The sequence below is a fragment of the Ahaetulla prasina genome, chromosome 11 (assembly GCF_028640845.1).
Source record: "Ahaetulla prasina isolate Xishuangbanna chromosome 11, ASM2864084v1, whole genome shotgun sequence".
Classification (NCBI taxonomy): domain Eukaryota; kingdom Metazoa; phylum Chordata; class Lepidosauria; order Squamata; family Colubridae; genus Ahaetulla; species Ahaetulla prasina.
In genome coordinates this window covers 5,192,976-5,219,485 of record NC_080549.1, presented here as the reverse complement: position 1 = coordinate 5,219,485, position 26,510 = coordinate 5,192,976, and the positions used below count along the sequence as shown (strand labels likewise).

Here is a 26,510-nt window from a genome sequence, read left to right as displayed (position 1 = left end):
GAAGGAAGGAAGGGAAGGGAAAGGAAAGGAAGGGAGGGATGATGGATGGAAGGAAGGAAGGAGGAAAGGAGGCAGGATGAAAGGAGGGATGCAGGGAAGGAAGGAAGGGAAGGAAGGGAGGGAGGCGGAAGGAAGGGAAGGAGGGAGGGATGATGGAAGAAAGAAGGAAGGGACTACGAAAGAGGGAGGGGGAGTGAAGGAAGGGGAAGGGAAGGAAAGAAGAAAGGAAGGAAAGAAGGAAGGAAAGGAAAGGAAGAAGGGAGAGAGGGAGGTGGAAGGGAGAGATGATGAGAGGGAGGGAAGGAAGAAGAGAGGGAGGCGGAATGAAGGGAGGGACAAGAGGGAGGGAGGGGTGATGAAAGAGGGAGGGAAAGAAGGAAAGGAAGGAAGGCAGAATGAAGGGAGTGATGATGGATGGAAGGAAAGGAGGAAGGGAGAGAGGGAGGGAGGTGGAATGAAGGGAGGGATGTTGAGAGGAAGGGAGGGAGGGATGATGGAAGGAGAGAGGGAGGGGACAGGAAGGAAGGAAAAGGAAGGAAGGCAGAATGAAGACAGGGACGATGAGAGGGAGGGAGGGAAGGAGAGGGAGGGAGGGAGGGAGGGAGGGAGAAGGGAAGGAAGGGAGGGAGGGAGGGAGGGGAGAGTACCCAAAATATTATTGCAGAAAAGAGGTAAAAACCTCACAAATTATATTCCTTAGAGAACAATCTTTCATAGACAGAAACCTTGCCCTGTTCACAAGAAACACTTCCTGATAGTAGATGGAACAATATTAAAAATAGGGACCACCTTTGGTGGGAAGGTAACAGCGTTCTGTGCGCCTTTGGCCTTGAGTCATGCCAGCCACATGACCAAGGAGACGTCTTCGGACAGCGCTGGCTCTTCGGCTTTGAAATGGAGATGAGCACCGCCCCCTAGAGTCGGGAACAACTAGCAGATATGTGCAAGGGGAACCTTTTACCCTGCCCACAGAGTCTCCTCCTGCTTCAAAGGATCGGGGCGTTTGAGATGTATCCGACTGACGTCATAGAAGCTCGTAGGTTCTCGCTCTAATGGCCACCTGAGAGGGTGACCGTAGCCTCTTCCTCCTCAACTCCCGCAGGTCACTTCCGTTGAGGTCGCCGACCACGCCAGCAAGGCCATCACCATCGCTACCAAAGGATCCCGAGCTTTCCGTTTCTCGGAAGTCAGAGATTTCGAAGCTCTGGTGGTAAAACTCAGGACCAGATGTAGTGCGGCACCGAGCCCCCAACACAGCGCGAGTGCAGAGGTAAGGGCCAAATCTGCCTCTTTCTTCATGGCGGTGCCTGGAAAAGGCACTCTGTGGAGCAGAGATCTCTTTTCTTTGCTTGGAGGCCTGTGGAACTCTCCGCCACCAGATGTGAGAGCAGCTGAGCCCCCAACGCAGCCTGAGTGCAGAGTTAAGGGCCGAATCTGCCTGTTCCTTGTTTGCGGTGCCTGGAAAAGGCACTCCGTGGAGCAGAGATCTCTTTCCTTGACCTGGAGGCCTGTGGAACTCTCCGCCACCGGAGATGAGGGCATCCACTTGCAGAAAGGGCTTCTCAAGGGCCCATCCAGGGAGGGAAAAGCTCCAAATGAGAAAAGTATTACTGTGCTTACCAAAAATTGGACTGTGTTTGCCCAGCGCAGTTAACCATGTTGGGGATTAGAGTAACCTTTGCGTCAATATTCACACAACGGATTCATCTCTGTTAGCTGACATTTCAGTTATGGTTTCTTCCTTTGGTTTTCCTGGCTTAGATGGTCTCGTTCTTTGTTGGGGTCAGAGTGTTGTGTGAATCCACTAAATCGGGTCAGTTGGATGACCAAATAGCAACAGCAAAAGCACTTAGACTTCTATACCGCTTCACAGTGCTTTACAGTCTTCTCTAAGCAGTTTACAGAGTCAGCCTCTTGCCCCCAACAATCTGGATCCTCATTTTACCCACTTAGGAAGGATGGAAGTCTGAGTTAACCTTGAGCCGGTCAGGATTGAACTCCTGGCAGTGGGTAGAGTTAGTCTGCAATACTGCATTCTAACCACTGGGAAGGAAGGAAGGAAGGAAGGAAGGAAGGAAGGAAGGAAGGAAGGAAGGAAGGAAGGAAGGAAGGAAGGAAGGAAAAAAGGAAGGAAGGAAGGAAGAAAGATAGCAATAGCACTTAGACTTATGTACTGTTTCACAGTGCTTTTACAGCCCTCTCTAAGCAGTTTACAGAGTCAGCCTCTTGCCCTCAACAATCTGGCTCCTCATTTTACCCACCTCGGAAGGATGGAAGGCTGAGTCAACCTTAAGCTAACATGGATGGATGGATGGATGGATGGATGGATGGATGGATGGATGGGGAAGGGAAGAAGGAAGGAAGGAAGGAAGGAAGGAAGGAAGGAAGGAAGGAAGGAAGGAAGGAAGGAAGGAAGGAAAAGCAATAGCACTTAGACTTATATACCACTTCACAGTCCTCACAGCCCTCTCTAAGCGGTTTACAGAGTCAGCCTCTTGCTCCCACAACAATCTGGGTCCTCATTTTACCCACCTTGGAAGGATGGAAGACTGAGTCAAACTTGAGCCAGTCAGGATTGAACTGCTAGCAGTTAGCAGAGTTAGCCTGCAATACTAGATTCTAACCGTTACGCATTACAGCTGATAGATAGATAGATAGATAGATAGATAGATAGATAGATAGATAGATAGATAGAGCCCTTAGACTTATATACCGCTTTACAGCGCTCTCTAAGAGGTTTACAGAGTCAGCTTATTGCCCCCAACAATCCAGATCCTCATTTTACTGACCTCGGAAGGCTGAGTCAACCTTGAGCCTGGTGAGAATCGAACTGCTAAATTGCAGGCAGCCGGAAGGCAGCACAAGTAACCTGCAGTACTGCACTCTAACCACTGCGCCACCATGGCTCGTATAGCGACTTCTCTTAGAGCCTGACCGCAGCTTATGAAGAAGTGTGGGGAGGGAGAGGCATTGCAAACTGCAAAAAGGGAGCCCCGCCCTACCCCCACCCCCCCGTGCGCCCACGCCTGCGCTTCTTCAGGGTTTTTAACCCTCAGTTGTTTTGATTTACGCCCCACGTTTCCTCTCTCTAAACAAAGTTCTACGCCTTCGCTTCTTCCAATGCAGGCCAGGTTCAGCCCAGAGCCCACCGCCTGGGAGGACTACGAGGGGCAGCCGATAGCCAGCCACAAAGGCAGCAGCACCACGGTTAGCACGGAAGCCCTAATGACCGTCTTTCACCCTCAGGATGCGGAGAACCTGGATTCAAAGATGGTAAGAAGGGATCCTGGTTACTCATCAGTTGTGCTTTTTTTCAAGAGGCCAACTGGACTTTCTGGGTTTTTCTTGGAAGAGGTTTCGCTTCTCACCCCGAGAAGCTTCTTCGGCTTCTCTCAGAAGCTTCTCCAGGTTCTCTCAGAGCTGAGGAAGCTTCTTGGATGAGAAGCGAAACCTCTTCACACAAAAAAAAACAAAAAACCAGAAAGTCCAGTTGCCTCTTGAAAAAGCACCTTTGGGACAACCATGACCTGGATGACTTGAGAATGTCCACAGACATCAAGACCTGTTGTGATATCTCACTTTCTCCGTGCTGTGCTGACTTTTTTTTCATTTTGATAAGGAGCTTCTGCCATTTCTGTGGTCTAAAGTGGTCTTCTTGGAAGAGGTCCTTCCTTGATCTTCTCTACTTCCAGAAACGTCCAATTGGGTCTCCCTCCATGGTCATTTAGATGTTCGCCTTTTGATTTCTCCTCCTCTGAATCTGTCCCTCTGCTTAAATATGTCCTGGATGGGGGAATGTTAATTTTGATCTGGGTTCACTGCAGTTTCCCTTATTTCACGAAGACCCCTTGCAAACCCCCAAAGACAAATACTGCATAGGTAGTCCTTGATTTAGGGGACGTGGTGGCTCAGTGGATAAGACGGTGAGCTTGTCGATCGAAAGGTCGGCAGCTCAGCGGTTCGAATCCCTAGTGCTGCATAACAGGGTGAGCTCCCATTATGTCGTGTCCCACTCCTCCGCTGACGGCCGGGTCAGGGAAATCCGAATCAGGCTTGCCTCTGCAGCTCTGCCCAAAGTCCTAGCAAAGTCCTCAGAGCAGGCAGGAGACCAGAAAGTGACTTCAGCAAGATAAGTTCGACTTTGCCTGACTCAGAGACTGCCAGAAAGCAGATCCTTTATATAGGCCATGGGGTGTGGCTCCATGACTCAGCACTCATTAAGGCCTGCCCCTCCCTTCCCTCTGTTGCCTCCGCCTATCCAGTCTTCTGATGCGAGGGTCACACCAATCAGCAGCTGTTGGAAATAAACTTTCCTCGGGCTCACATGCTGTGAAGGAGGGGGAGGGGTCTAGCTGCTCCGTTTGCCTGGGCATGGAGCCAGGGCTGGGGCCGGGGGGTGCTCCCTCCTCTGCAGCCTGCTTGGGCATGGAGCCAGGGCTGGGGCCGGGAGATGCCCCCTCCTCAGCCTGTCTGGGCATGGAGCCAGGGCTGGGGCCGGGAGGACATTCTTCAGCCTTCGGAAGCAGATAAGCAGACCCCGGCTGCGATGAGAGTGGGCAAGACACAACACATTACTTGTTCCAGCTTTTGCCAACCTAGCAGTTCGAAAGCACGTAAAAAATGCAAGTAGAAAAATAGGGACCACCTTTGGTGGGAAGGGAACAGCGTTCCTTGCACCTTCGGCGTTGAGTCAGGCCGGCCACATGACCACGGAGACGTCTTCGGACAGCGCTGGCTCTTCGGCTTAGAAACGGAGATGAGCACCGCCCCCTAGAGTCGGGAACGACTAGCACATACGTGCGAGGGGAATCTTTACCTTTACCTTAGTCCTTGACTTAAAACAATTCATTTACTGACCAAAGGTATAATGGCGCTGAAAAAAAGCGACACGGCCGTTTTTCACCCTTACGACCGTTGTAGCATCCCTATGGTGATGTGTTCGAAATTCAGACACTTGGCAACTGACTCCTATTTATGACAGTTGCAATGTCCTAGGGTCACGTGATCCCCTTTTGGGAACTCTGGTTTAGCAAAGTCAGATTCACTTAACAGCCATGTGACTAACTTAACACCTGCAATGATCCACTTAACAACTGTGGCAGGAAAGATCGTAAGATACGGCAAAACCCATGGAAGGGTAGGGTAGGATAGTGTGGAGTAGAGTAGAGTAGAGTAGAGTAGAGTAGAGTAGAGTAGAGTAGAATAGAATAAGGGATAGGATAGAATAGAATAGAATAGAAAATATGGAATGGAACGGAACAGAACAGAACAGAACAGAATAAGGGATAGGATAGGATAGGATAGGATAGGATAGGATAGGATAGGATAGGATAGGATAGGATAGGAGGGGATAGAATAAGGGATAGAATAGAATAGAATAGAATAGAATAGAATAGAATAGAATAGAATAGAATAGAATAGAAAAGAAAATATGGAATGGAACGGAACGGAACAGAACAGAACAGAATAGAATAAGGGATAGGATAGGATAGGATAGGATAGGATAGGATAGGATAGGATAGGATAGGATAGGATAGGATAGGATAGGATAGGAGGGGATAGAATAAGGGATAGAATAGAATAGAATAGAATAGAATAGAATAGAATAGAATAGAATAGAATAGAATAGAATAGAAAATATGGAATGGAACGGAACGGAACAGAACAGAACAGAATAGAATAAGGGATAGGATAGGATAGGATAGGATAGGATAGGATAGGATAGGATAGGATAGGATAGGATAGGATAGGATAGGATAGGATAGGATAGGATAGGATAGGAGGGGATAGAATAAGGGATAGAATAGAATAGAATAGAATAGAATAGAATAGAATAGAATAGAATAAAATAGAATAAGGGATAGGATAGGATAGGATAGGATAGGATAGGATAGGATAGGATAGGATAGGATAGGATAGGATAGGATAGGGGATAGAATAAGGGATAGAATAGAATAGAATAGAATAGAATAGAATAGAATAGAATAGAATAGAATAGAATAGAAACTGTATTGTCACTTGAATGCACAGTAATCAGCATACATTAAAATGAAATTTCGTGTCATACACCTCTCAATACCCTTCTCACTTAAACAAATGTCTCGCTTAGCATCAAAAATTTCAGGCTCGATTATGGTCGTAAGTCGAGGACCTCCAGTGTTTAAATCTTGCCAGTAGCATTTTTGTCTGTAACCACCTTATTTTTTTTTTTTAATTCTGGGATAGAGCCTCTTCCTTTTGCATTCTTCTGCCCCTCTCTCTCTCCCTCCCTCTCCTTCTCATTGAATTTTAAGCTTAATATAACCCCATTGATGGTCTTCCTGACGTTTTGTGATTGTGTGCTCAGGCGGCTTCTTGATCACCTTGTTCCATTAGTTAAAAGAAAAAATGAAAGAGCAATCGTGGAACATCCTTTTCATTGAGTGCGGACGGGGCGTGAGTATGTTTCGGACGAGGAAAACCCGGGATCTGGTGGTCAGAGGAATCCCAGAAGTCTTAAGAGGAGAACTTTGGCTTCTGTTCTCAGGTATGGTCCATGTTTGGAATAATGAGGTATATATAACGCTCCCTTTACATACTGCCTTCCTTGGTGATATTTCTCTCTACGGGCACAATGAGAATGTATCTGCTGGACAAAACTCCACATTGGCAACAGGAAAAGCATCCGGCCAGTAAACGCTCTGTTAACTCTATTCAGTTGCCCAGACTTCACCTTGCAAGAGATCATTATGGGATCGTTAAAAGATGATGATATACCGCCTTCCTTGGAAGAAATAGTCCCCAAGTAGACATGAAAGGAACATCACTATGAACCGTAGTGGCGCAGTGGTTAGAGGGCAGTACTGCAGGCTACTTCTGCTGATCGCTGTCTGCCAGCAATTTGGCAGATCGAATCTCACCAGGTTCAAGGTTGACTCAGCCTTCTGTCCTTCCGAGGCCGGTCAAATGAGGAGCCAGATTGTTGGGGGCAAGAGGCTGACTCTGTAAACCACTTAGAGACGGCCGTAAAGCACTGTGAAGTGGTATATAAGTCTAAATGCTATTGCTATCTCCAGATGATCCTTCCCAGCAGGTTGTATCCAGTCAACGTTGAATGGGGGGGGGGAAGTCCATTCTCCTTCAGGTCCAGCTCAACTCATAGCTGGCCGAGGAATTCTCGGGATTGAATTCCACAAGTCTTAAACTTGCCGAGTTCGGAGATCCCCCTCCCCTGATCTATGCAAAGGTTTGTCATTCGAGACGCAATTACAATGGTCTTTTTCCTGTGCAACTTACACCCCTGGGCAGGCGCTGTCAATGACATGGCAAGCCATCCCGGCTATTACTCGGAGTTGGTGGAAAAATCTTTTGGGACCTGCACCCTGGAGACAGACGAAATCGAGCGGGATCTGCGGCGCTCGCTGCCCGAACATCCCGCCTTCCAGAGCGACACGGGCATTTCAGCCCTCCGTAGGGTCCTCACTGCCTACGCCTACAGGAACCCCAAGATCGGCTATTGTCAGGTAGGCTGCGCCTCTGGTCTCCAACTTGGCTCACGTTATTCAAGCCACACTTTTGGCATCTTTATTTGCGTGGGACTGTGGATGCGTCTCATGATAAAGGTGGTCCTTGACTTACAACCATTGTTCTGTCCTCCACTAAACGTTAGTCTGTGTGCAGCTCGACATGCAGCTAAACCTCGACATGCAGCTAAACCGGGCCGGAATAGCTAAGGCTGTAAGGAGCCTGTTATTAGAACACAGTAGCCTGCAATTACTGCAGGTTCAAGCCCGGCCCAAGGTTGACTCAGCCTTCCATCCTTTATAAGGTAGGTAAAATGAGGACCCAGATTGTTGGGGGGGCAATAAGTTGACTTTGTAAATATACAAATAGAATGAGACTATTGCCTTACACACTGTAAGCCGCCCTGAGTCTTCGGAGAAGGGTGGGATATAAATGTAAAAAAAAACCAAAAAAAAAAAACCACCGATCCTCCAATAAAACAGACCGTGTGCGTAGATCTGGGTGCTTTATTGAAAGAACAGGATATGATAAAACTGGGGACAACAGGGATACATACAATGAGAACCAAATACAAGATAGACAGTATTGAGTTACTGCTGAACGTAACAATTAATAAATACAGCAGGCCAAACGAATTTATAATCATAATCATAATTAATATCCGTGTTTGTTTCAAGGCCATGAATATATTGACGTCGGTGCTGCTCCTTTACGCCAAAGAAGAGGAAGCATTTTGGCTCCTGGTGGCCGTCTGCGAACGGATGTTGCCCGATTATTTCAACCGCCGAATTATCGGTACCGTTTTTGTTGGATTTCACTGTGACGGTTGCTTTCATGAAGGGAGGGGATGGTAGCAGAGACAGAGTAGAATAGAGCTGGAAGGGACCCCAGTCGCCCCACAAGTGGTCGTGAAGTAAGGATTATCCGTCAGAAGTTGGTGTGTCTGTCCTGTTTGGTTTGTGGAGCCAATTTTGGGCTCCATTGTGGCCATAAATCGAGGACTAGCTGTCGTTGACCAACTTCTGAGGTGTCTGAGGTAAAACGTGGGTTTATAAGTTCGCCTTTGTTCCTACCGCTAGGTTAAACCGACCGTCTCTTTCAGGCGCCTTGGTCGACCAGGCCGTGTTTGAGGACCTGATCCGCGAGTACTTACCTCAGCTGACGGACCACATGACCGACATGACTTTCTTCTCCTCCGTCTCGCTCTCCTGGTTCCTCACCCTCTTCGTCAGCGTGCTGCCCATCGAGAGCGCCGTCAACGCGGTCGATTGCTTTTTCTACGACGGGATCAAGGCCGTCTTGCAGCTGGGCCTGGCCGTGCTGGACTACAACCTGGAGAAGCTGGTGGCTTGTAAAGACGATGCGGAAGCGGTCACCGTGCTTAGCAGGTGCTGGCGGGTGATTGTGGGTTTGTGGTGGTTGTGTTTAGGGCTAAGGGGTTGGGCATGTTTGTCTGTTTGTTTTCCACTTTTATTATTTTTAAAAGTAAGGCAGCGAATCCCACACACCTTTCTCCTCCACTTTTCCCCACAACAACAACCCTGTGAGGTGGGAGAGAGGGAGTGGCCCAAAGTCACCCAGCCGGGTTTCATGCCTGAGGCAGGACTAGAACTCTCAGTCTCCTGGTGATTGGTTCAAAGTTATCCAGCTGACTTTTATGCTTAAGGCGGGACTAGAACTCCCAGTCTCCTGGTGATTGGCCCAAAATCACCTAGCTGGCTTTCATTCTTAAGGCGGGACTAGAACTCACTCAGTCTCCTGCTGATTGGCCCAAAATTGTTCAGCTGGCTTTCATTCTTAAGGCGGGACTAGAACTCCCAGTCTCCTGATAATTGGCCCAAAATCATCCAGCTGGCTTTCATGCCTACGGTGGAACTAGAACTCCCAGTCTCCTGGTGATTGGCCCAAAGTCATCCAACTGGTTTTCATGCCTAAGGCGGGACTAGAACTCCCAGTCTCCTGGTGATTGGCCCAAAGTCATCCAGCTGGCTTTCATGCCTACGGTGGAACTAGAACTCCCAGTCTCCTGGTGATTGGCCCAAAGTCATCCAACTGGTTTTCATGCCTAAGGCGGGACTAGAACTCCCAGTCTCCTGGTGATTGGCCCAAAGTCATCCAGCTGGCTTTGATGCCCACAGTGGGACTAGAACTCACCATCACCCTTTTTTTGTAGCCTAGTGCCCTGACCACTAGTCCAAACTGGCTCATAATATGTGTGTCAGGGGTGAAATTCACTTACTCTGCATGCGCAGAGGCTTAAAATCATCGCAAAAAAGTGACGTCATGAAGTCCGCGCAGGTGGGCAGAGCCTCCTGCGGCCGCCGCTACCAGTTCTCCCAAGCCAGACAGTACCAGCTTAATTTCACCCCTGATGCGTGTGCACGGAGAAGTTAAAGCGTGCAAGGGAACACATTCACACGCTCCTTTTCCTCGAATTCAGGTTTTTTGAGAGTGTGACCAACAAGGACAGTCCGCTGCCTCCAGCAGTTCAGCAGGCCTCTGGGATGAACGAAAGCAAAACTCCTCACCCCAAAGTGGACATCACGGACCTCATTCGAGAGTCCAACGAGGTTTGTCCAACCCTTTCATCTCCACCTTTACCTTAGACGAAGAATTGATACTTGGCTGTATCGCGGCCTTGAGGGTCCTCTTGAAGGCCTTCTTCAAAAAAAAAGTGGAATACGAAGGAATATAAATGCCCCGAGTTAATCAGGTAAGGTGGGGAAAGACTTGTCATTGTGGCAATCTGCATTTTGCTTCAAAGGGTTATTGAAAACAGGAGCTACACACCTGAAGCCACCTGGTCGGTCTCAGAAGTCGATGTTCTGACCTAGGCTTCCCAAGAGCATGAAACAGACTCCTTGTCCCGACAAAAATCTCTCTTTATTACGTTACTGTGAATTCTTATTCGCATCCAGCAAAGTCTTTCAAGAGTAAATTTACAGTCACAGATCTTATTGGCTTGGAGAGCTGCCAGGCCGATATCTTCAAAACTTGGCCAGGAGTCTCGGAGAGTCATGAATCAATTAAGTGAACTAATTGTCTCCTACAAACTCCACTCCCCTTTCGCTCCTCTTTTATTCCCTCTGGGAGGGGCCATTCATTGTCCACCTGTGGCTTTACTCCCAAGTCGACCCTTGTTCTTTAACTGTTCCCTTCGTCTGGCAACTCTCCTCATGCTCACACTGGGAACAGGCTCCAGCTGTTCATCTGCCTCACTGATATCTGACTCCAAAGGCAGCTGATAACTGACATCCAGCCCTGGCCCCCTCTCTGCCTCCGACGCAGAGCCCTCATCAGAGCCTTCCCCAGACTCCAGGACTGGCCCATGTTCCTCCCCAACCTCCTCACTGTCCGAATCTGCTGCCAGATCTGCTGGCGGGCCACAACATTTGAACAGTTGTACGTGTGTACATGGGTGTCTTTGCGTTTCAAGTGTGGATGTTGTGTTATGTCCCAAAGGTGCTTTTTCAACTGGACTTTCTTGGTTTCTGTTTGAAGACCTTTTGCTTCTCATCCAAGAAGCTTTTTCAGCTCTCTGGAGCTGAAGAAGCTTCTTGGATGAGAAGTGAAACATCTTGAAAGAACAACCAAGGAAGTCCAGTTGCCTCTTGAAAAAGCACCTTTGGGACAACCATGACCTGGAGGACTGGGAATCTATATATGTGTTGTGGTATACAATCTTAGAAGGGGTGGTCTTCTGTTGTGAATGCCTGGAGCTTCAGATTAAGAAGATTCATAAGATTTGAAGTGGTGATGATGACGATGAAGATGAAGATGGAGGAGGAGGAGGAGGAGGACGACAACAATAGGAACAGTGATGGGATTCAGCCAGTTCACACCCCTTCGGGAGAACCGGTTGTTAACTTTCTGAGCAGTTTGGCAACCTGGTTGTTGGAAGAAAGCATTAGGGCAGAGAACCGGTTGTTAAATTACTTGAATCCCATCACTGGATAGGAATAATAATTTTGGAAACCTTCAACGCTGGAGGAGTTGGCTGCTTTGTGATGCAGGCGTTGTGCATTCAGCCTTGATAAGCAGTAAAATAGAATCTTGGTCTTCTCCAGAAATATGGTGAAATCCGATTTGAGGAAGTAGAAAGCATGCGACGTCGCAACAGACTGTACGTCATCCAAACCTTGGAAACCACCACTAAGCAGAATGTGGTGAGTAGGTACTAGGTTTTGTCTATATCAGGGTTCTGGTCATTGGTTTTGTCCTGGTGTTGGGCATAATTTAGCATTAAGCATCAATTGCTTCCTGTTGTTAATTGTCTGTGTCTGTCCATCCATCCATCATCTATCTATCTATGTCTGTCTGTCTATCTATCTATCTATCTATCCATCCATCCATCCATCCTTTCTCTCTCACTCTCTCTCTCTCTCCATCCCCCCCTCTCTCTATCTGTCATCTATCTATCCATCCTCTATCTATCTATCTATCTATCTATCTATCTATCTATCTATCTATCTATCTATCTATTTATGTTGCTTGTATCCTTAAGATTTATACTGATTGTTTCCTGATTGCTTATTTGTAGCCTATGACTATCATTAATTGTTGTATCATAAAGTGTTAAAGTGTTAAAATGTTGTATCTTGATGAACGTATCTTTTCTTTTATGTACACTGAGAGCATATGCACCAATACGCACCAAGAGAAACTCCTTGTGTGTCCAATCACACTTGGCCAATAAAAATCTATCTATCCATCCTCTCTCTCTCTCTCTCTCTCTCTCTCTCTATCTCTCTATCTATCTATTATCTATCTGTCTATCTATCCATCCACTATCTATGTGTCTATCATTTATCCATCTATCTTTCTATCCATCCATCCATCCATTTATCTTTCTATCTATATATCCATCCATCCATCCATCCATCCATCCATCCATCCATCCATCTATCTATCTATCTATCTATCTATCTATCTACATGTATAATTTCATACCTAGCTAAAAGACCTTAGTCACGGTAACTAGAAGACTTATTTCTTATTTTGATTCATGAGCTGAAATGTACAATTAGGTCAATCTCTCAAACACCCAATATTAACTTGACTGCTTTCCCATTGTCTGTTCTTAGCTCCGGGTGGTCTCCCAAGATGTGAACATCAGTCATAGAAACCTGGAAGAACTGTATGAATTATTCAAGGTACCATTGGCCTCTGCCAAAGATTTTTCTTTTCCATGTCTATTTGACAGTCATGATCAAGCCAGTTGATTTTGGAAGAAAGTTCTTCCATTGAATTGTTGAGCTATTAGGGCATGAAAGCCGAGGGCCTTGGCCTTCACACTTAAGATGAGAAGACCGTGTTCGAAATCCACCATCAGCCATGGACATTCAATGGATGAGTTGGCCAATCATTGTGTTTCATCCCCAAATCTCTCGTAAGAGCTGCTATGATGAAAGAGATCTCCAAACTAATGTCCTTGAGCTCCTAAGTGGACAACTTGAATAAGTAAACACCTGGTGAACTTTGCCAAAGGTGCCATCTCTGGACTTTCAGAGATGGCATAATTGTTCTAGATAAGAGGTTAAGATTGTTAGCTTTAATAGCCAACAATTTTCAACTTTGGCATTGGATAATTCAATGGAAAAACTACTTTACGTTCCCCGAAATGGTCCCCGTGTGATTTTATGATGTTTTGCTTTCATTTATTTGGGCCTCCTCTTGTTTTTGGTCAGAAAGAACATTTTCTCTCCTGTTACTGGAAGCCGAATAGTCCAGCCCTTAAGCACCACGATGCCAGCCTGCCCTACCTGGACCAATACCGGATCGACTGCCAGCAATTCCGAACCTTGTACCACCTCTTGAGTCCATGGGCCCACTGTGCCAACCGAGACTCCTTGGCCCTGTGGACCTTCCGGCTACTGGATGAGAATGTGGACGGATTGATCAACTTCAAAGAATTTGCATCCATTTGGGGTATGGTCATAAATACGTCCCAAGCTAAGAGATCCGAAGAGTTGGCATTGAATAAGATTCCTTCCCTAGGTGAGATCTGGCTGGTTTAAATCAATCCACTGACTCTGGAGCCAGTTTTCAATTATTCCCCAATAATTGAATCATCAGGATATAAGAAAGATGTTGAGACTTTGGAAAGAGTGCAGAGAAGAGCAAGAAAGATGAGTAGGGGGCTGGAGGCTAAAACATATAAAGAATGGTTGCAGGAACTGGGTATGTCTAGTTTAATGAAAAGAAGGACTAGGGGAGACATGATAGCAGTCTTCTAATATCTAAGGAGCTTCCACAAATAAGAGGGGTCAACCTTATTCTCCAAAGCACCTGAAGGCAGGACAAGAGGCAATGGAGGGAAAGTGTCTATGGAGATTTCCAGGTCATGCTTGAGCCAAAAATGCTTTTTCAAGAGGCAACTAGACTTTCTGGTTTTTCTTTGACGATGTTTCGCTTCTCTTCTTCAGCTCTGACTTGATCCCCGCCATCCAGTCAGAGCTGAAGAAGAGAAGTGAAATGTCTTCAAAGAAAAACCAGAAGGTGCCTCTTGAAAAAAACACTTTTAGGACAATGGACAATGGATGGAAACTAATCGAGGGGAGAAGCAACCTACTGTTGTGACCTAGGCCCAAGTAGTTATTACCAGACACAATCAGTCCTAAACAAACGTATTTTATTAGAACAGCTGGGAATTACTTCATTCCCAGTTTAGTCCAAATTAAGTGCAAAACAAAGTCCTTCAGAAAAAGTCCTTCGGCCTTATCACAAACCTTTGTCTTCTTTGGCACCCTGCCAAAGGCTTTTCTTGGCAAAGCCCCAAGAAGTTCAGAAACAAGAGACCACGGCTAGAAACAAATGTAGCAACATTGCTTTCCTACAAAGAGCCCAAGAGCCGTTGCTGCTCTTTTAAGCCTTATGGGAGGGGGCAATCATCTCCTGGCCTTACTCCCAAGTCATCCTTTTTGCTTCAGCTGCTCTTGCCTTCTGGCAGCTCTTTGCATGCGTGCACTAGAAACAGGCTCCTCCTGTTCCTCTTCCTTTTTGCTGTCCGCCTCTGGAGGCTCCGGAGTCCGTGCATCACTCCCAGATGACCGTGGTCCCAGCTTTGCCTCTGACGCAGAGCCCTCATCCGGCCCTTCCCCTGACTCCAGGACTGACCTATTGTCCTCCCCAGCACTGTCCGCTTCCAGCTCCACAGGTTACTGGTAGACCACAACATCTAGAACGAAGGAGAAACTTCCTAACAGTGAGAACAAACAACAGGTGGAAGGGCTTGCCTTCAGAAGTTGTGGGTGCTCCAACACTGGACATTTTTAAGAAGAGACTGGAAAACTATTTGAAACGGTATAGGGTCTCCTGCTTGAGCAGGGGTTGGAGTAGACTTCCAAGGTCCCTTCCAACTCCGTTATTATGTTGTTCTTCTGTACATTTGATCCCCTCCATTGGGTATGATGAACCTTCCTGAATGACCTCTTTGTTTTTTAATGATTTTCCTTTCCTCTCTTTGTGTTAGATGTCCTCTACCATGGAAGCTTCACCCATAAGCTGACAATGCTCTTCAAATTGCACATCCCTCCAGGTGAGCGATGGGGAGACGCCACGTTTAGTCCTTACTTCCATGTTGAAAACCATACACCTCAACTTGGAACCATGGGGGAACCCAAGCTCAGCGCCTTCCCCAGCCAGGAAACCCATTAACCTAGGACCGTGATGGCAAACCTATGCCACGTGTGCCAGAGGTGGCACACAGAGCCCTCTCTGTGGGCATGCATGCTATCAACAGCTGCACTTCAGGCTTCCAATATGCACATGCCGTTTTTCGGGCTGTTTTCAGGCTGTTTTTGTTGTGCCTCGCCCGCCCTCCTCTCCTCAGCCGGGCCCCTCCCATCTCCTGCTATCTGAGCCAGAGACTGATAGTGACGAAGAATGGCGTGGCATGGCTCCAGCCCCCAGTCCTGGCACCATGCCCGGACAGACTGAGCAAACAAACCTCCCTACAGCGTGTGAGCATGAAGCCAGCCATGAGCTAGAATTGCCGGCAGCTGAGCAGGAGGATGAAAGGTGGGCAGATCCCTGCTTCCGGAGAATGGAGAGGCGACGTCAGCAAAAGGAAGGGAGGGGCAGGCCTGGATAAGTGCTGAGTCATGGAGCCACACCCCATGGCCTATATAAGGGATCTGCTTTTTGGCATTCCTTGAGTCAGGCAAAGTCTCATCTGGTTGCTGAAGTCACACCTTGGATTCCTGCCTGCCCTGAGAACTCTGACAGGAATTTGGCCACGCTTGATACAGATTTCCCAGACCCGGCCATCAGAGGAGGAATGGGACACGACAGTTTTTCAGCCCGAAAACGGCCTGAAAACAGTCCAAAAATGACCTGAAAACGGCCCAAAAAATGACCTGAAAACAGCCAAAAAAGAGCCCAAAAACAGGCATGCGCGCGCTGGCCAGTTGGTCTTTGGGTTTCCAGCACTCCAGTGCTCCGGCAACATGGATATGCACGCACATGCATGCGGGTTACGGTTTGGGCACTTGGTGCCGAAAAAGTTTGCCATAACTGACCGAGGAAACGTCTTCAAAGAAAAACCAGAAAGTCCAGTTGCCCTCTTGAAAAAAAGCACCTTTGGGAGACCTTGTGCCATTCCAGCAAAAATTTGTCCAACCCCTCCTTGAAAGAGAATAGAATAGAATAGAATAGAATTTATTGGCCAAGTGTGATTGGACACACAAGGAATTTGTCTTGGTGCATATGCTCTCAGTGTACATAAAAGAAAAGATACGTTCATCAAGGTACAACATTTACAACACAAATGATGGTCAATATATCAATATAAATCATAAGGATTGCCAGCAACAAAGTTATAGTCATACAGTCATAAGTGGAAAGAGATTGGTGATGGGAACTATGAGACGATTAATAGTAATGCAGATTCAGTAAATAGTCTGACAGTGTTGATGGAATTATTTGTTTAGCAGAGTGATGGCCTTCGGGAAAAAACTATTCTTGTGTCTAGTTGTTCTTGTGTCTAGTTGTTCTTGTGTCTATAAGAGCTGAAGAAGCTTCTTGGGTAAGAAGCAGAACGTCCTTCAAAGAAAAAAACATGGAACTCCAGTTGCCTCGAGAAAAAACACCTTTTAGAAAGTTGTACGGTGACTACGTCTTCCATGCGGTGTGATGTATTGTGATATCACGTGTTGCGATTTTTAACTCGTCTCTGGCTTCTTCTTTTTTCCCCCCCTCTTGGCAGCTTTTACCGAAGTAGAATCTCTCAGCCCTCTGAAAGGGGCTCAACTCTCTAAAGAAGAACTGATCCATTTCAGTCAACTAAGCGGTAAGCGTCCACGAATCTAAATTCTTCCGGTGGAAGCCAAGGAAATCTTCTGGGAATTAAGAGAGAAATGACCCTTTGCAAAAAGCTCGTAATACGTTCTCTTGAGTAAAAGAATGCTAAGTGCAAGCACTTGAAGAAGCCTTGGCCAACATCTTGACAGTGTTGGTCTCAACTTGTAGACCAGGTCATAACTCAGTGGTGGCAGTCATGGGTTTCATTTACCTTTGCTACCGGTTCGCAGAGCGTACTTGATGATGTCCGGGCAGATGGGCAGAGGCTTCCACCACTGCTACTACCGGTTCGGCCAAACCGGTGTGAACCAATACCAACCCATCACTGAGTGGTGGAGAGTCTCAAGTTCAATTCCTGGGAGTTCAGTTCCGAGAGCCTCTAATGCAGGGGTCCTCAAACGTTTTAAACAAGGGGCCAATTCACAATCCCTCAGACTGTTGGGGGGCTGGGCGGACCGGCTGGGTGGGTGTGACTAGGTGGTCATGTGACTGGGTGGGCGTGGCCAATTTAGCAGTCCATTAAACAATGCAGACAAATTAAGCCTTAATTTGTGGTCGTAAGTCGAGGACCACTTGAAAATAGCCCTCATCTGATACATGGATGATGCATTTGGTATCAAGGTTTGGTCAGTAGTCTTGTTTCCCCCTCTTCTTTATCTTAGTCTCTTCTCCTGAAGACAAAGACAACGCGGATGCCTTGAAGACAAGTCCTGAAAAAGGTAGGTGACCTGGATATAGCCAGAGATTTGAGGTGTACCGTTGAAGGCTGTCCAACGGATGGTGTGAAAGTATCGGATGGTGTGAATGTTGTGGCCTGTCGGTCACCGACCCCTCCAGCAGCTGAATCAGAGGAGGAGGAGGAGGCATGGGAGTCGAGGTCAACATCAGGGCAACCTGAGAGCTCCTAGGGGGAAGAGGGAATGGAGCTGTCAGAGACAGAGAGAGAAAGAAGGGAGGGAGGGAGGGAGGGAGAGAGAGACAGAGAGACAGAGAGAGATAGGGTTGGAGTCTGGGCTATCCGTCAGCCCTCAGATGGAGAGTCAACAGCCCCCAGGTCTGGAGGTGGCTGATGAGGAAGAGGAGGAACAGCTGGGTCCAGTGCCTGATACCCGGATGTGCAGAAGGCAGAGGAGAGGAGAGCAGTGGAAATCTATGGGCAGGTCCTTGGGATGGAAGAGCCACTGCTGCTAATGAAGCCCCACCCTAGCTCTGGGGATAACAGGCAGGGGCCGGAGATGAATAGATGTGGCAGATAACTATTCATCTTCCAGCCGGCTGGACTTCTTAGCTTGCAGCCAGAGAGAAACTTTTTGCCAGGTTTTGCCAGCGCTTCTAAGAAAGGAATCTTTCAGTTAACTTCAGAAGGTTTGTCGTGTTTGGAAAGCTGGGTCAGAAAAGTGAAGTTTGAGTCAACCTTGAACTCTGAATCCATCCTGCCTTGGGCCTCCAAGACTAATGTGAATTTCGAGTTTTTAAGCAACGTCACTTTTTTGGATCAGAGTTGAGATTGATCATGGCTTGATTTGCATGTGTCCATTTTCCCTTCTGATGTGCTATTGTTGGCAGTCGTTTGGAAACTCTACTGGAGGAAGGAAAAGAGAGGGTGAGGCCAAGCTTGTAGGGGTTAACAAGAAATCGTGGCTTGAGGTCACAGCCTGGTACTAAGAGCATAAAGTATGAGAGTTGCAAGGCAGGATGGCAGAAATATTAAAACATTTAGTGGTTTAGTTCTACAGAGGAATTATTGAGTCTGTCATCTGCACCTCTGTAACTCTCTGGTTTGGTTCTGCAACCCAACAAGACAGACACAGACTTCAGAGGATCATTAGAACTGCAGAAAAAAACAATGGCTACCAACCTGCCTTCCATGGAGGACCTGTATACTGCAAGAGTCAAAAAGAGAGCTGGGAAAATATCTACAGATCCCTCACATCCTGGACATAAACTGTTTCAACTCCTACCCTCAAAACGACGCTACAGAGCACTGCACACCAGAACAACTAGACACAAGGACAGTTTTTTTCCCCAAATGCCATCTCTCTGCTTAACAACTAATTCCCACAACACTGTCAAATTAACTACTAAGACTGTATTACTATTCTTCTCCTCTTCCTTACTAGTATCTATCTCTTCCCACTTATTGCTGTAACCATGTTGCTTGTATCTTTCAATTTATATTGTTTTTATTTGTTTCCTAGTATGATTTGATAGCTTATTAGTAACCTTGACTATCACTAAATGTTGTATCTTTTTATTCTTGATGAATGTATTTTATTCTCCTTATGTACACTGAGAGCAAATACACCTAAGACAAATTCCTTGTGTGTCCAATCACACTTGGCCAATAAAGAATTCTATTCTATTCTATTCTATTCTATCCTATCCTATCCTATCCTATTAATTCATATTCTATTCTATTCCTAATTCATATTCTATTCTATCCTATCCTATCCTATCCTATTCTATTCTATTCTTAATTCATATTCTATTCTATTCCTAATTCATATTCTATTCTATTCCTAATTCATATTCTATTCTATTCTATCCTATCCTATCCTATCCTATCTTATTCTATTCTATTCTATTCTTAATTTATATTCTATTCTATTCCTAATTCATATTCTATTTTATTCTATCCTATCCTATCCTATCCTATCTTATTCTATTCTATTCTATTCTAAATTTATATTCTATTCTATTCCTAATTCATATTCTATTCCTAATTCATATTCTATTCTATTCTATTCTATTCTATTCCTAATTCATATTCTATTCTATTCTATTCCTAATTCATATTCTATTCTATTCTGTTCTGCAAATTCATATCTAGAAGCCAGGCCTGTCTGAAAGTCTTTTGATTGAGAGGTGATGAAGCTTCAGCTGGAAACTGTACATGCTCCAAAATTACCCAGCAGAAAGTCTTGAGACCGGATAGTTGACCCATCCTGTTCTTCTGAATTTGTCATCTTCTTCTTCCCAAACAGGGAAAGGAAAAGTAGACATCCAGGCTTACTTGAAACAGTGGCAAGACGAGATCCTTAAAAAGGAAGAAAGCATTAAGGATTTGCCCCGGATGAACCAGGTGGGGACTTTTCTGGAAACAAGTATTTTGTTCTAGTGGGTTATTCCCCACCACCACCTTAATGCAAGTAGGATGGAGGTATAGCAAATATTTATAGACGAGAATATAATAATAAGAGAAAGGGCCTCTGTGGCTCAGACTGGTAAGACAGTCTGTTATTAACACAGCTGCCTGCAATTACTGCAGGTTCTAGTCCCACCAGGCCCAAGGTTGACTCAGCCTTCCATCCTTTATAAGGTAGGTAAAATGAGGACCCAGATTGTTGGGGGCAATAAGTTGACTTTGTATATAAATATACAAATAGGATGAAGACTATTGCTAACATAGTGTAAGCCGCCCTGAGTCTTCGGAGAAGGGCAGGGTATAAATGCAAATAATAAATAAAATAAATAAATAAATTTGTAGCTCAGGATTGAACTGTGAGGTCCTTGAGTCTCTCTGGGCTTGGCAGTTTTCTTGCAGATGTTTCATGACCCAACTAGGTAACATCATCAGTGCTAGAAGGAAGTGGGGTTTATGGTGCAGAGGAGGAAAGGAGGGGGAGGAGGATGGGAAGAAGGGGTGAAGGGGGAGGAGAACAATGACCATGGGGTCTTTGGTGCTTTCTTGGCTTGGTGATTTTCTTGCAGACATCTCATGACCCAACTAGGTAACATCATCAGGATTATGATGAAAAATGACGATGATGCTACCTAGTTTGATAATGAAACATCTGCAAGAAACGGTGGTGTGGAGAGCACCAAGGATCCAATATATAACAAATGCTGTTAAAGTCTAGGTAGGACATCAAAATATAGTCTTTTCTTGACCTGGAGATCTTCAGGCACGGTGGCCTACAACTCATAACCCCTGCCAGATGATCCATGAAATTTGGAGATCGTTATTCAATGCATCTTCAGGACCCTTGATGGGGCAATCTAGCCAAGGCACCATTTTAACAAAAAGATGCATGCAAGCATGGCTTCTTCTGTTGACCTACATACGCCCCCTGTCAGACCTGGGATCTTTTTCGTTGGATCTTCAGGCCTGCCACATTTACTACTGTGGGAAACTGGGAGTGGGGTTTGTATGGAGCATGGGTGATTATATAGGCAAAATAACATTCCTTTCTCAGAAAGTCAAGGACATCTTGCCCTGCACCTGGATGGCTGGAACTGAGAGGCATCTCCAGTTGGGACGGTCCTCTGATTGGACCATGTGATGGACATGTGGGTGCAGGGGGAAGGGACTTGGACTTTCCTTTGGGTGGGGAAAACCCGGAAGGTGTCAGATTCGGGTTTTCCCAGATGTGCCAATATGACATCTCTAAAAAAATAGAACTTTCAGGAACCTCAAGCCTTGGGGTTCCCTTTTGTTGGGGGTGTTACTTGGAACCCTGACACCTGTTTGATCTGAAAACCCAACCCTTCTTTCTCCCTCCCCAGTCCCAATTCATCCAGTTCTCCAAGACCTTGTATAACTTATTCCACGGCGATCCAGAAGAAGAGCTCCTCTTCCGCGCTATCGCTACCGTTACCGGCCTCTTGCTGAGAATGGAAGAGGTGGGGCGAAAGCTCCAGAGCCCCACTTCGCCAACCCGGAGAAGGGCATCTCCCATGGTTGGTCCTACGGCACCACCGGCCTCCCAGACGGATGACCCAGGAGCCCCGATCCCCGGCTCCGTCAGCGAAGGCTGGTCGTTCGCTTTTGAGCAGATCCTGGCCTCCTTGCTGAACGAACCTGCCTTGGTGAGGTTTTTTGAAAAACCGGTTGATGTCAGAGCCAAGTTAGATACCGCTAAAGCCACTCAGTTGAAAGCAAGAGCCGGCGTATAATAATCCCTAGAGAGTCGCTTCCACTTTCCCCTTGTGTAAAAACAATCCCAAATGGGAGGCGACCACCGAGTTTGAAGTTCACGCTGAAGATTCAGTCCGATTCCCTTAATGGCAGGGCGGGCGGTGTATGTGGCTTTATTTGTGATTTTTTTTGTGTGGAGGTCAAATCGTTCGAAGCACAACTGCACCTAATCTTTGCATTTTTAAATACACCGGATTTTTTTTATGTATATATATAAGGCTCGGCCACCAACACAGGGCAACTTGGAAAGGGGGAAACCCACCCACCCCTATATTGTCTCCTTGGTGGTACAAGATGGCCAAGTTCTCACTTTACAGGCCCTTGTTTTGCCGCGTCGTCTTAAACGTCGCCAATCCTTGCAAAGAGCTTCTTAAACTTGGAATGGAGGCCTGCTTAATGCACCGAGGGCAGGATCTCTGACCAGTTTAGGATACCAGTTTAGGAAAGCATTCGTATCAATTTGTGCGGGGAGGGGGAAATGATTTTTAAAAATATAGATTTCTTCAAAACCTGGTTTTTTTGCTTGCCTTAACTCTGAAGCCTTCTCGGCTGATAGCATTAAATGTTTGCAATGATGTAAAAACTCTGGATGAGTCTAGGACAGGGGTCTGCAAACTTGGCTCTTTTAAGACTTGTGGACAGCAAAGCTGGCTGAGGAACTCTGCGAGTTGAAGTCCACGAGTCTTTAAAAGAGCCAAGTTTGCAGACCCCTGGTCTAGGACAACTCTCCATGGCCAACTAATATCCAGGAAAGGGTGGAACAGAAAGGATGCAATTAAAGGATGCAAAAGGAGGGATAGAATGGAACAAACATTTAATTTTTTTTTTTTAAAATGATTTGGAATAATTAAATTGTCCTGTGGCGAGTTGGCCATGGAGAATTAGCCTCAGCTAGTTGACTGTAGCAAATTATCCCCACCTCCTTCTGGACCAGGGGTCTCCAACCTTGACAACTTTAAGACTTGTGGACTTCAACTCCCAGAATTCCTCAGCCAGCTTTGCTGGCTGAGGGATTCTGGGAGTTGAAGTCCACAAGTCTTAAAAGTTGCCAAGGGAGTTGAAGTCCACAAGTCTTAAAGTTGCCACTGGACAGTTCTTCTACTGAACATCCAAAAGCAAGGGTGATTTTTTTGTCCCAATTTTACAAGCAGAGGAGCTGCGTCACAGTGCGAACTTCTTCAAAAGTGTGAGTTGAGTAGAACCTTTTGAAAAACCACCTAAAGTCAACGAAAAGCTAGGAACAGAAATTCCAAAAATTTCAGCACACAACGCTTGGTGGGAAAACAGCTGTCGGACCCTGTAATTCCTTTATTTATTTATTTTCTTCCCCATTTAGGGTGGAAACCATTGTTTCACGGGGTCCAAAGCATTTAGTAAAAAGAAATGGGTTACTAGTAAGAAAGTTGGATGCTATCACAAAAAAAAACACAAAAAAACACACCCTCCTCTCTGAGTGTTGCCCAGACAGATTCTCTGCAAAGATTTAGGGTTAATGCTTAAGCCAGGACCTAGTACTTATGTGTCAGGAGGAAGGGATTTGAAGCTCCCTTATAGGATCGAGAATCAAAGATAAAAACCTTACAGCCTCAGGTTAAAAAAAAAAAAAAGGATTATGAGCCTGAAGCTAACTCATCGCTATTAGAAAATAGAACAGCGAGGCATTATTCAGTTGGAGCAAAAATTAATTAGAATTCATCCTTCAAAGGCTTTCTAAGAATCTATTCCTCAAGTTCTTCAAGGATGAGATTTAAAAAAAAAACACACACACACACACACACAAACCTCTATTGCCTTTAAAACTCTCTTCGATTTACCTTAATCCAAGCAGTGCTTTAATAAAAGACACTCATCTTTGCGATCTTTAAATTTAAAAATGCTATTTTTTTTTTAATTCCACCATAGTTGAGGATGGTGGCAAGAGGCCTTTTGCCAACCGTAGACAGGTGTATATTTTTTTCAAAATCCAGTTGTTTTCTGATATGCCAAAAAAAAAACCAAAAACCAACCCATCCCAGTTTTCTCCAATTTAATGTGCTCCTAATTCTAACATAATTGAGAAATATGAGTACCAGGGATATAAAAGTACAAGAATTTCTTCAGTTTGAAAGTATTTTTATAACATCTGGAGTTAGCTCCACCGACAGAAATTCAGAAAAGTTTGATTTATGCCAACTGCCTTTTTTTTTCTTTCTTTCTTTTTTTCTTTCTTTGCTACTCGTGGCTGCTAAATGACCAATAAAACCAATCGATTAATAATAATTTAATTTAGTGATAATAAAAACTGAAAGGTAAAAAGTGTTTATAAAGGGAATATATATATATATATCTAGATAGACACCGTATCTTTTTCAACAAAAGTACTGTATAAAATGCGATTGTGAATGGCCATATGAATGGCATTTTTTATAGTATGTTTTCCAAGAGACCACTATAAATACTTGCGATAAACAAGTACATATATATATATATATATATATTAAAGTTTAGGATTGAATTGTCTTATAAACAGATTACACATGTATATATTATTATCCTTGAGGGGAAAAAAATCATAAATAATATGATGGTACAGAACTAGTTTACTTTCTTGTCTCTGATATGATGAATGTTTATGAGGGAGCAAAAAAAATGTACTCATTTGAATCATGTTAACCTGATAGTTAGAACAATTAATCAGTGGAACTTCTTGCCTCCAGAAGTTATGAATGCTCCAACACTGGAGGTTTTTAAGAAGAGATTGGATAACCATTGGTCTGAAGTGGTGTAAAGTTTCCTGCCTAAGCAGTGGGATTGGACTAGAAGACCTCCAATGTCCCTTCCAACTCTCTTATTATTCTAATTCTAATTTTAAGCTACTTTTAAGAATCAGCACTTTTATTTTTCTGCTTTGGAGTGAAATAGAACCCACGAAGTACCTCCTCCTTTCCTATGACCAAATGCTGAATGTAATCCAGGAACCATCAGCCACCGCACGACGTTTCTTAAAAGTAGATTTTTATTTTTCTTCCAAAATAATATGTACAAATCTGCTGGAGGGTCCAAGGACACGATTTAACAAGGATTTGAGAGGATTCCAGTCAATCCTGGTTTATCCCTCCTCCCGCTGCCCCCTCCCCCCAATCTCAGTAAGACACTTGCTTGCCGCTTCTATTTTTTTTCCTCCATTTACAAAATACTTTATGAATAGGAATGTTTTTTTTTTTTAAAAAGTTATCTATATTTGACACCGTACAAAATAAATTCAATATTTGATTTTAAACTTTCACTTTTTTCTTTTTCCCTATTTGTGCTTTCTTCCTTCCTTCCTTCCTTCCTTCCTTCCTTCCTTTCTTTCTTTCTTTCTTTTTTTCCATTTTCTTTCTTTCTTTCCTTTTTTCCTTCCTTCCTTCTTTCATCTCCCTCCTTTCCTCTTCTTTCCTTCCTTCCCCTCTTCTTTCTTTCTTTCCTTCCTTCCTTCCTTTTCTTGCCTTCTTTTATCTCCCGCCTTTCCTCTTCCTTCCTTCCTTCCTTCCCCTTTTCTTTCTTTCTTTCTTTCGTTCATTCGTTCTTTCCTTCCTTCCTTCCTTCCTTCCTTCCTTTCTTCTTTCCTTCTTTCTTTCCAGCTAGTATATAAAGTTAGACTCTGCCTCTGTCAACCCACCAGCCTTTTCATTTGTAAATATGTACAGAAAGTGCCAGGCTGGGGGGGGGGAGGGGAGGGATGATTTTTGTGCTTCTACCATGAACTAAAGATTCGTCTCACTTTGAAACCTTCTAACTTCTACAACGCACCTTCAGGTAGTCCTTGACTTATGACAGCTCATTTAGTGACCATTCAAAATTACAACGGCACAGGTAGGACCGTTTTTGAGGTTTAATGGCTTTTGAGGTTTAATGGCTAATAACACCACTTTTTTGGGGGGGGAGTTTCAAGATAATCCTATTCCACTGCTTTACCCCATTGAAAAACTATGGAGCCGACTAAAGAAACTGGTTAGTCAGAAGCGACCCAGCAATTAAACCCAGTTAATAGAAGCCATCATTCAATCTTGGTTTCACCTTATAACAGCCACAGAACTAAAAGACTTGGTTCACTCCATGGGAAGACGTTGTAAGGCCGTCATTCATGCTAAAGGTTACCCAACTAAGTATCAACTGACATGGGGATCGTTTTTGTATATCTCGTTTTTTTCTACGTGTTTCACTTTTCTTCTTTCTACTATAACTGCTATTCTAATAGCAAATCCTCCATAAAAGTTATTGCATTACATTCTTGATTAAATTATCTTTCCATTGATATATAATTTTATGGTACTACTCAAAAAAAAAAAAGTGGTGTTATTAGCTAGTTTTAGAAAATACACTTTCCCCAAAAGGTTTCCACAATTTTGGCCACTACTGTAGCAACATAACTTCTGGGCTCCATTGTGGTCGTAAGTCGAGGACTAGCTGTACAGGCAATAAGGTAAAAAATAAATAAATCTATGGGTTCAGCAAACATTCTTAGCATGCTCTCTACCTTTCTAATTTCTAAATATTTAGGAGATGATTTATCATTTCAAGTGTTTTTCCTCAACACACCGCGCAGAATTAACTCCATTTAAACGAGACAATCTGTTTAGTGACTTGGTCGCTATTGCATTAGATCGGGGTTTCCCAAGTTTTTTCCTTCACTACCCAAAAGTGCTTTTCCGAAACACTTTTATCAACTTGGAGGGCCGGTGAGGAGTCCCTTCCTTTCAGCAGTGTCGTAACTTCAAACGGTTGCTGAAAGAATGGTTCGGAATTTGAGGTCTACCAGTATTTTAAA

At 44.9% G+C, this 26,510-nt stretch overlaps 1 protein-coding gene across 5 annotated transcripts in view; it reads left to right on the top strand.

Moving 5' to 3' along the window:
• The window catches only part of TBC1D8B (TBC1 domain family member 8B), a 58,785-nt gene that overhangs the window by 19,171 nt on the left and 13,104 nt on the right, over window positions 1-26,510 (top strand). For 2 of the 5 annotated variants that reach the window (XM_058196572.1, XM_058196576.1), the window contains 15 exons: window positions 1,103-1,270; window positions 3,127-3,273; window positions 6,376-6,526; window positions 7,288-7,502; window positions 8,181-8,298; window positions 8,606-8,891; window positions 9,944-10,073; window positions 11,571-11,669; window positions 12,588-12,656; window positions 13,191-13,431; window positions 14,975-15,040; window positions 16,709-16,792; window positions 17,466-17,522; window positions 19,788-19,885; window positions 21,310-22,436. In XM_058196572.1, the coding sequence (XP_058052555.1) occupies window positions 1,103-1,270; window positions 3,127-3,273; window positions 6,376-6,526; window positions 7,288-7,502; window positions 8,181-8,298; window positions 8,606-8,891; window positions 9,944-10,073; window positions 11,571-11,669; window positions 12,588-12,656; window positions 13,191-13,431; window positions 14,975-15,040; window positions 16,709-16,792; window positions 17,466-17,522; window positions 19,788-19,885; window positions 21,310-21,699 (2,319 nt within the window). In that variant the 3' untranslated portion in view covers window positions 21,700-22,436. Of the gene's footprint in view, window positions 1-1,102; window positions 1,271-3,126; window positions 3,274-6,375; window positions 6,527-7,287; window positions 7,503-8,180; window positions 8,299-8,605; window positions 8,892-9,943; window positions 10,074-11,570; window positions 11,670-12,587; window positions 12,657-13,190; window positions 13,432-14,974; window positions 15,041-16,708; window positions 16,793-17,465; window positions 17,523-18,604; window positions 19,122-19,787; window positions 19,886-21,309; window positions 22,437-24,417; window positions 25,461-26,510 lie in introns of those variants that run through there. The other 3 variants (XM_058196575.1, XM_058196573.1, XM_058196577.1) reach the window with 3 other exon arrangements.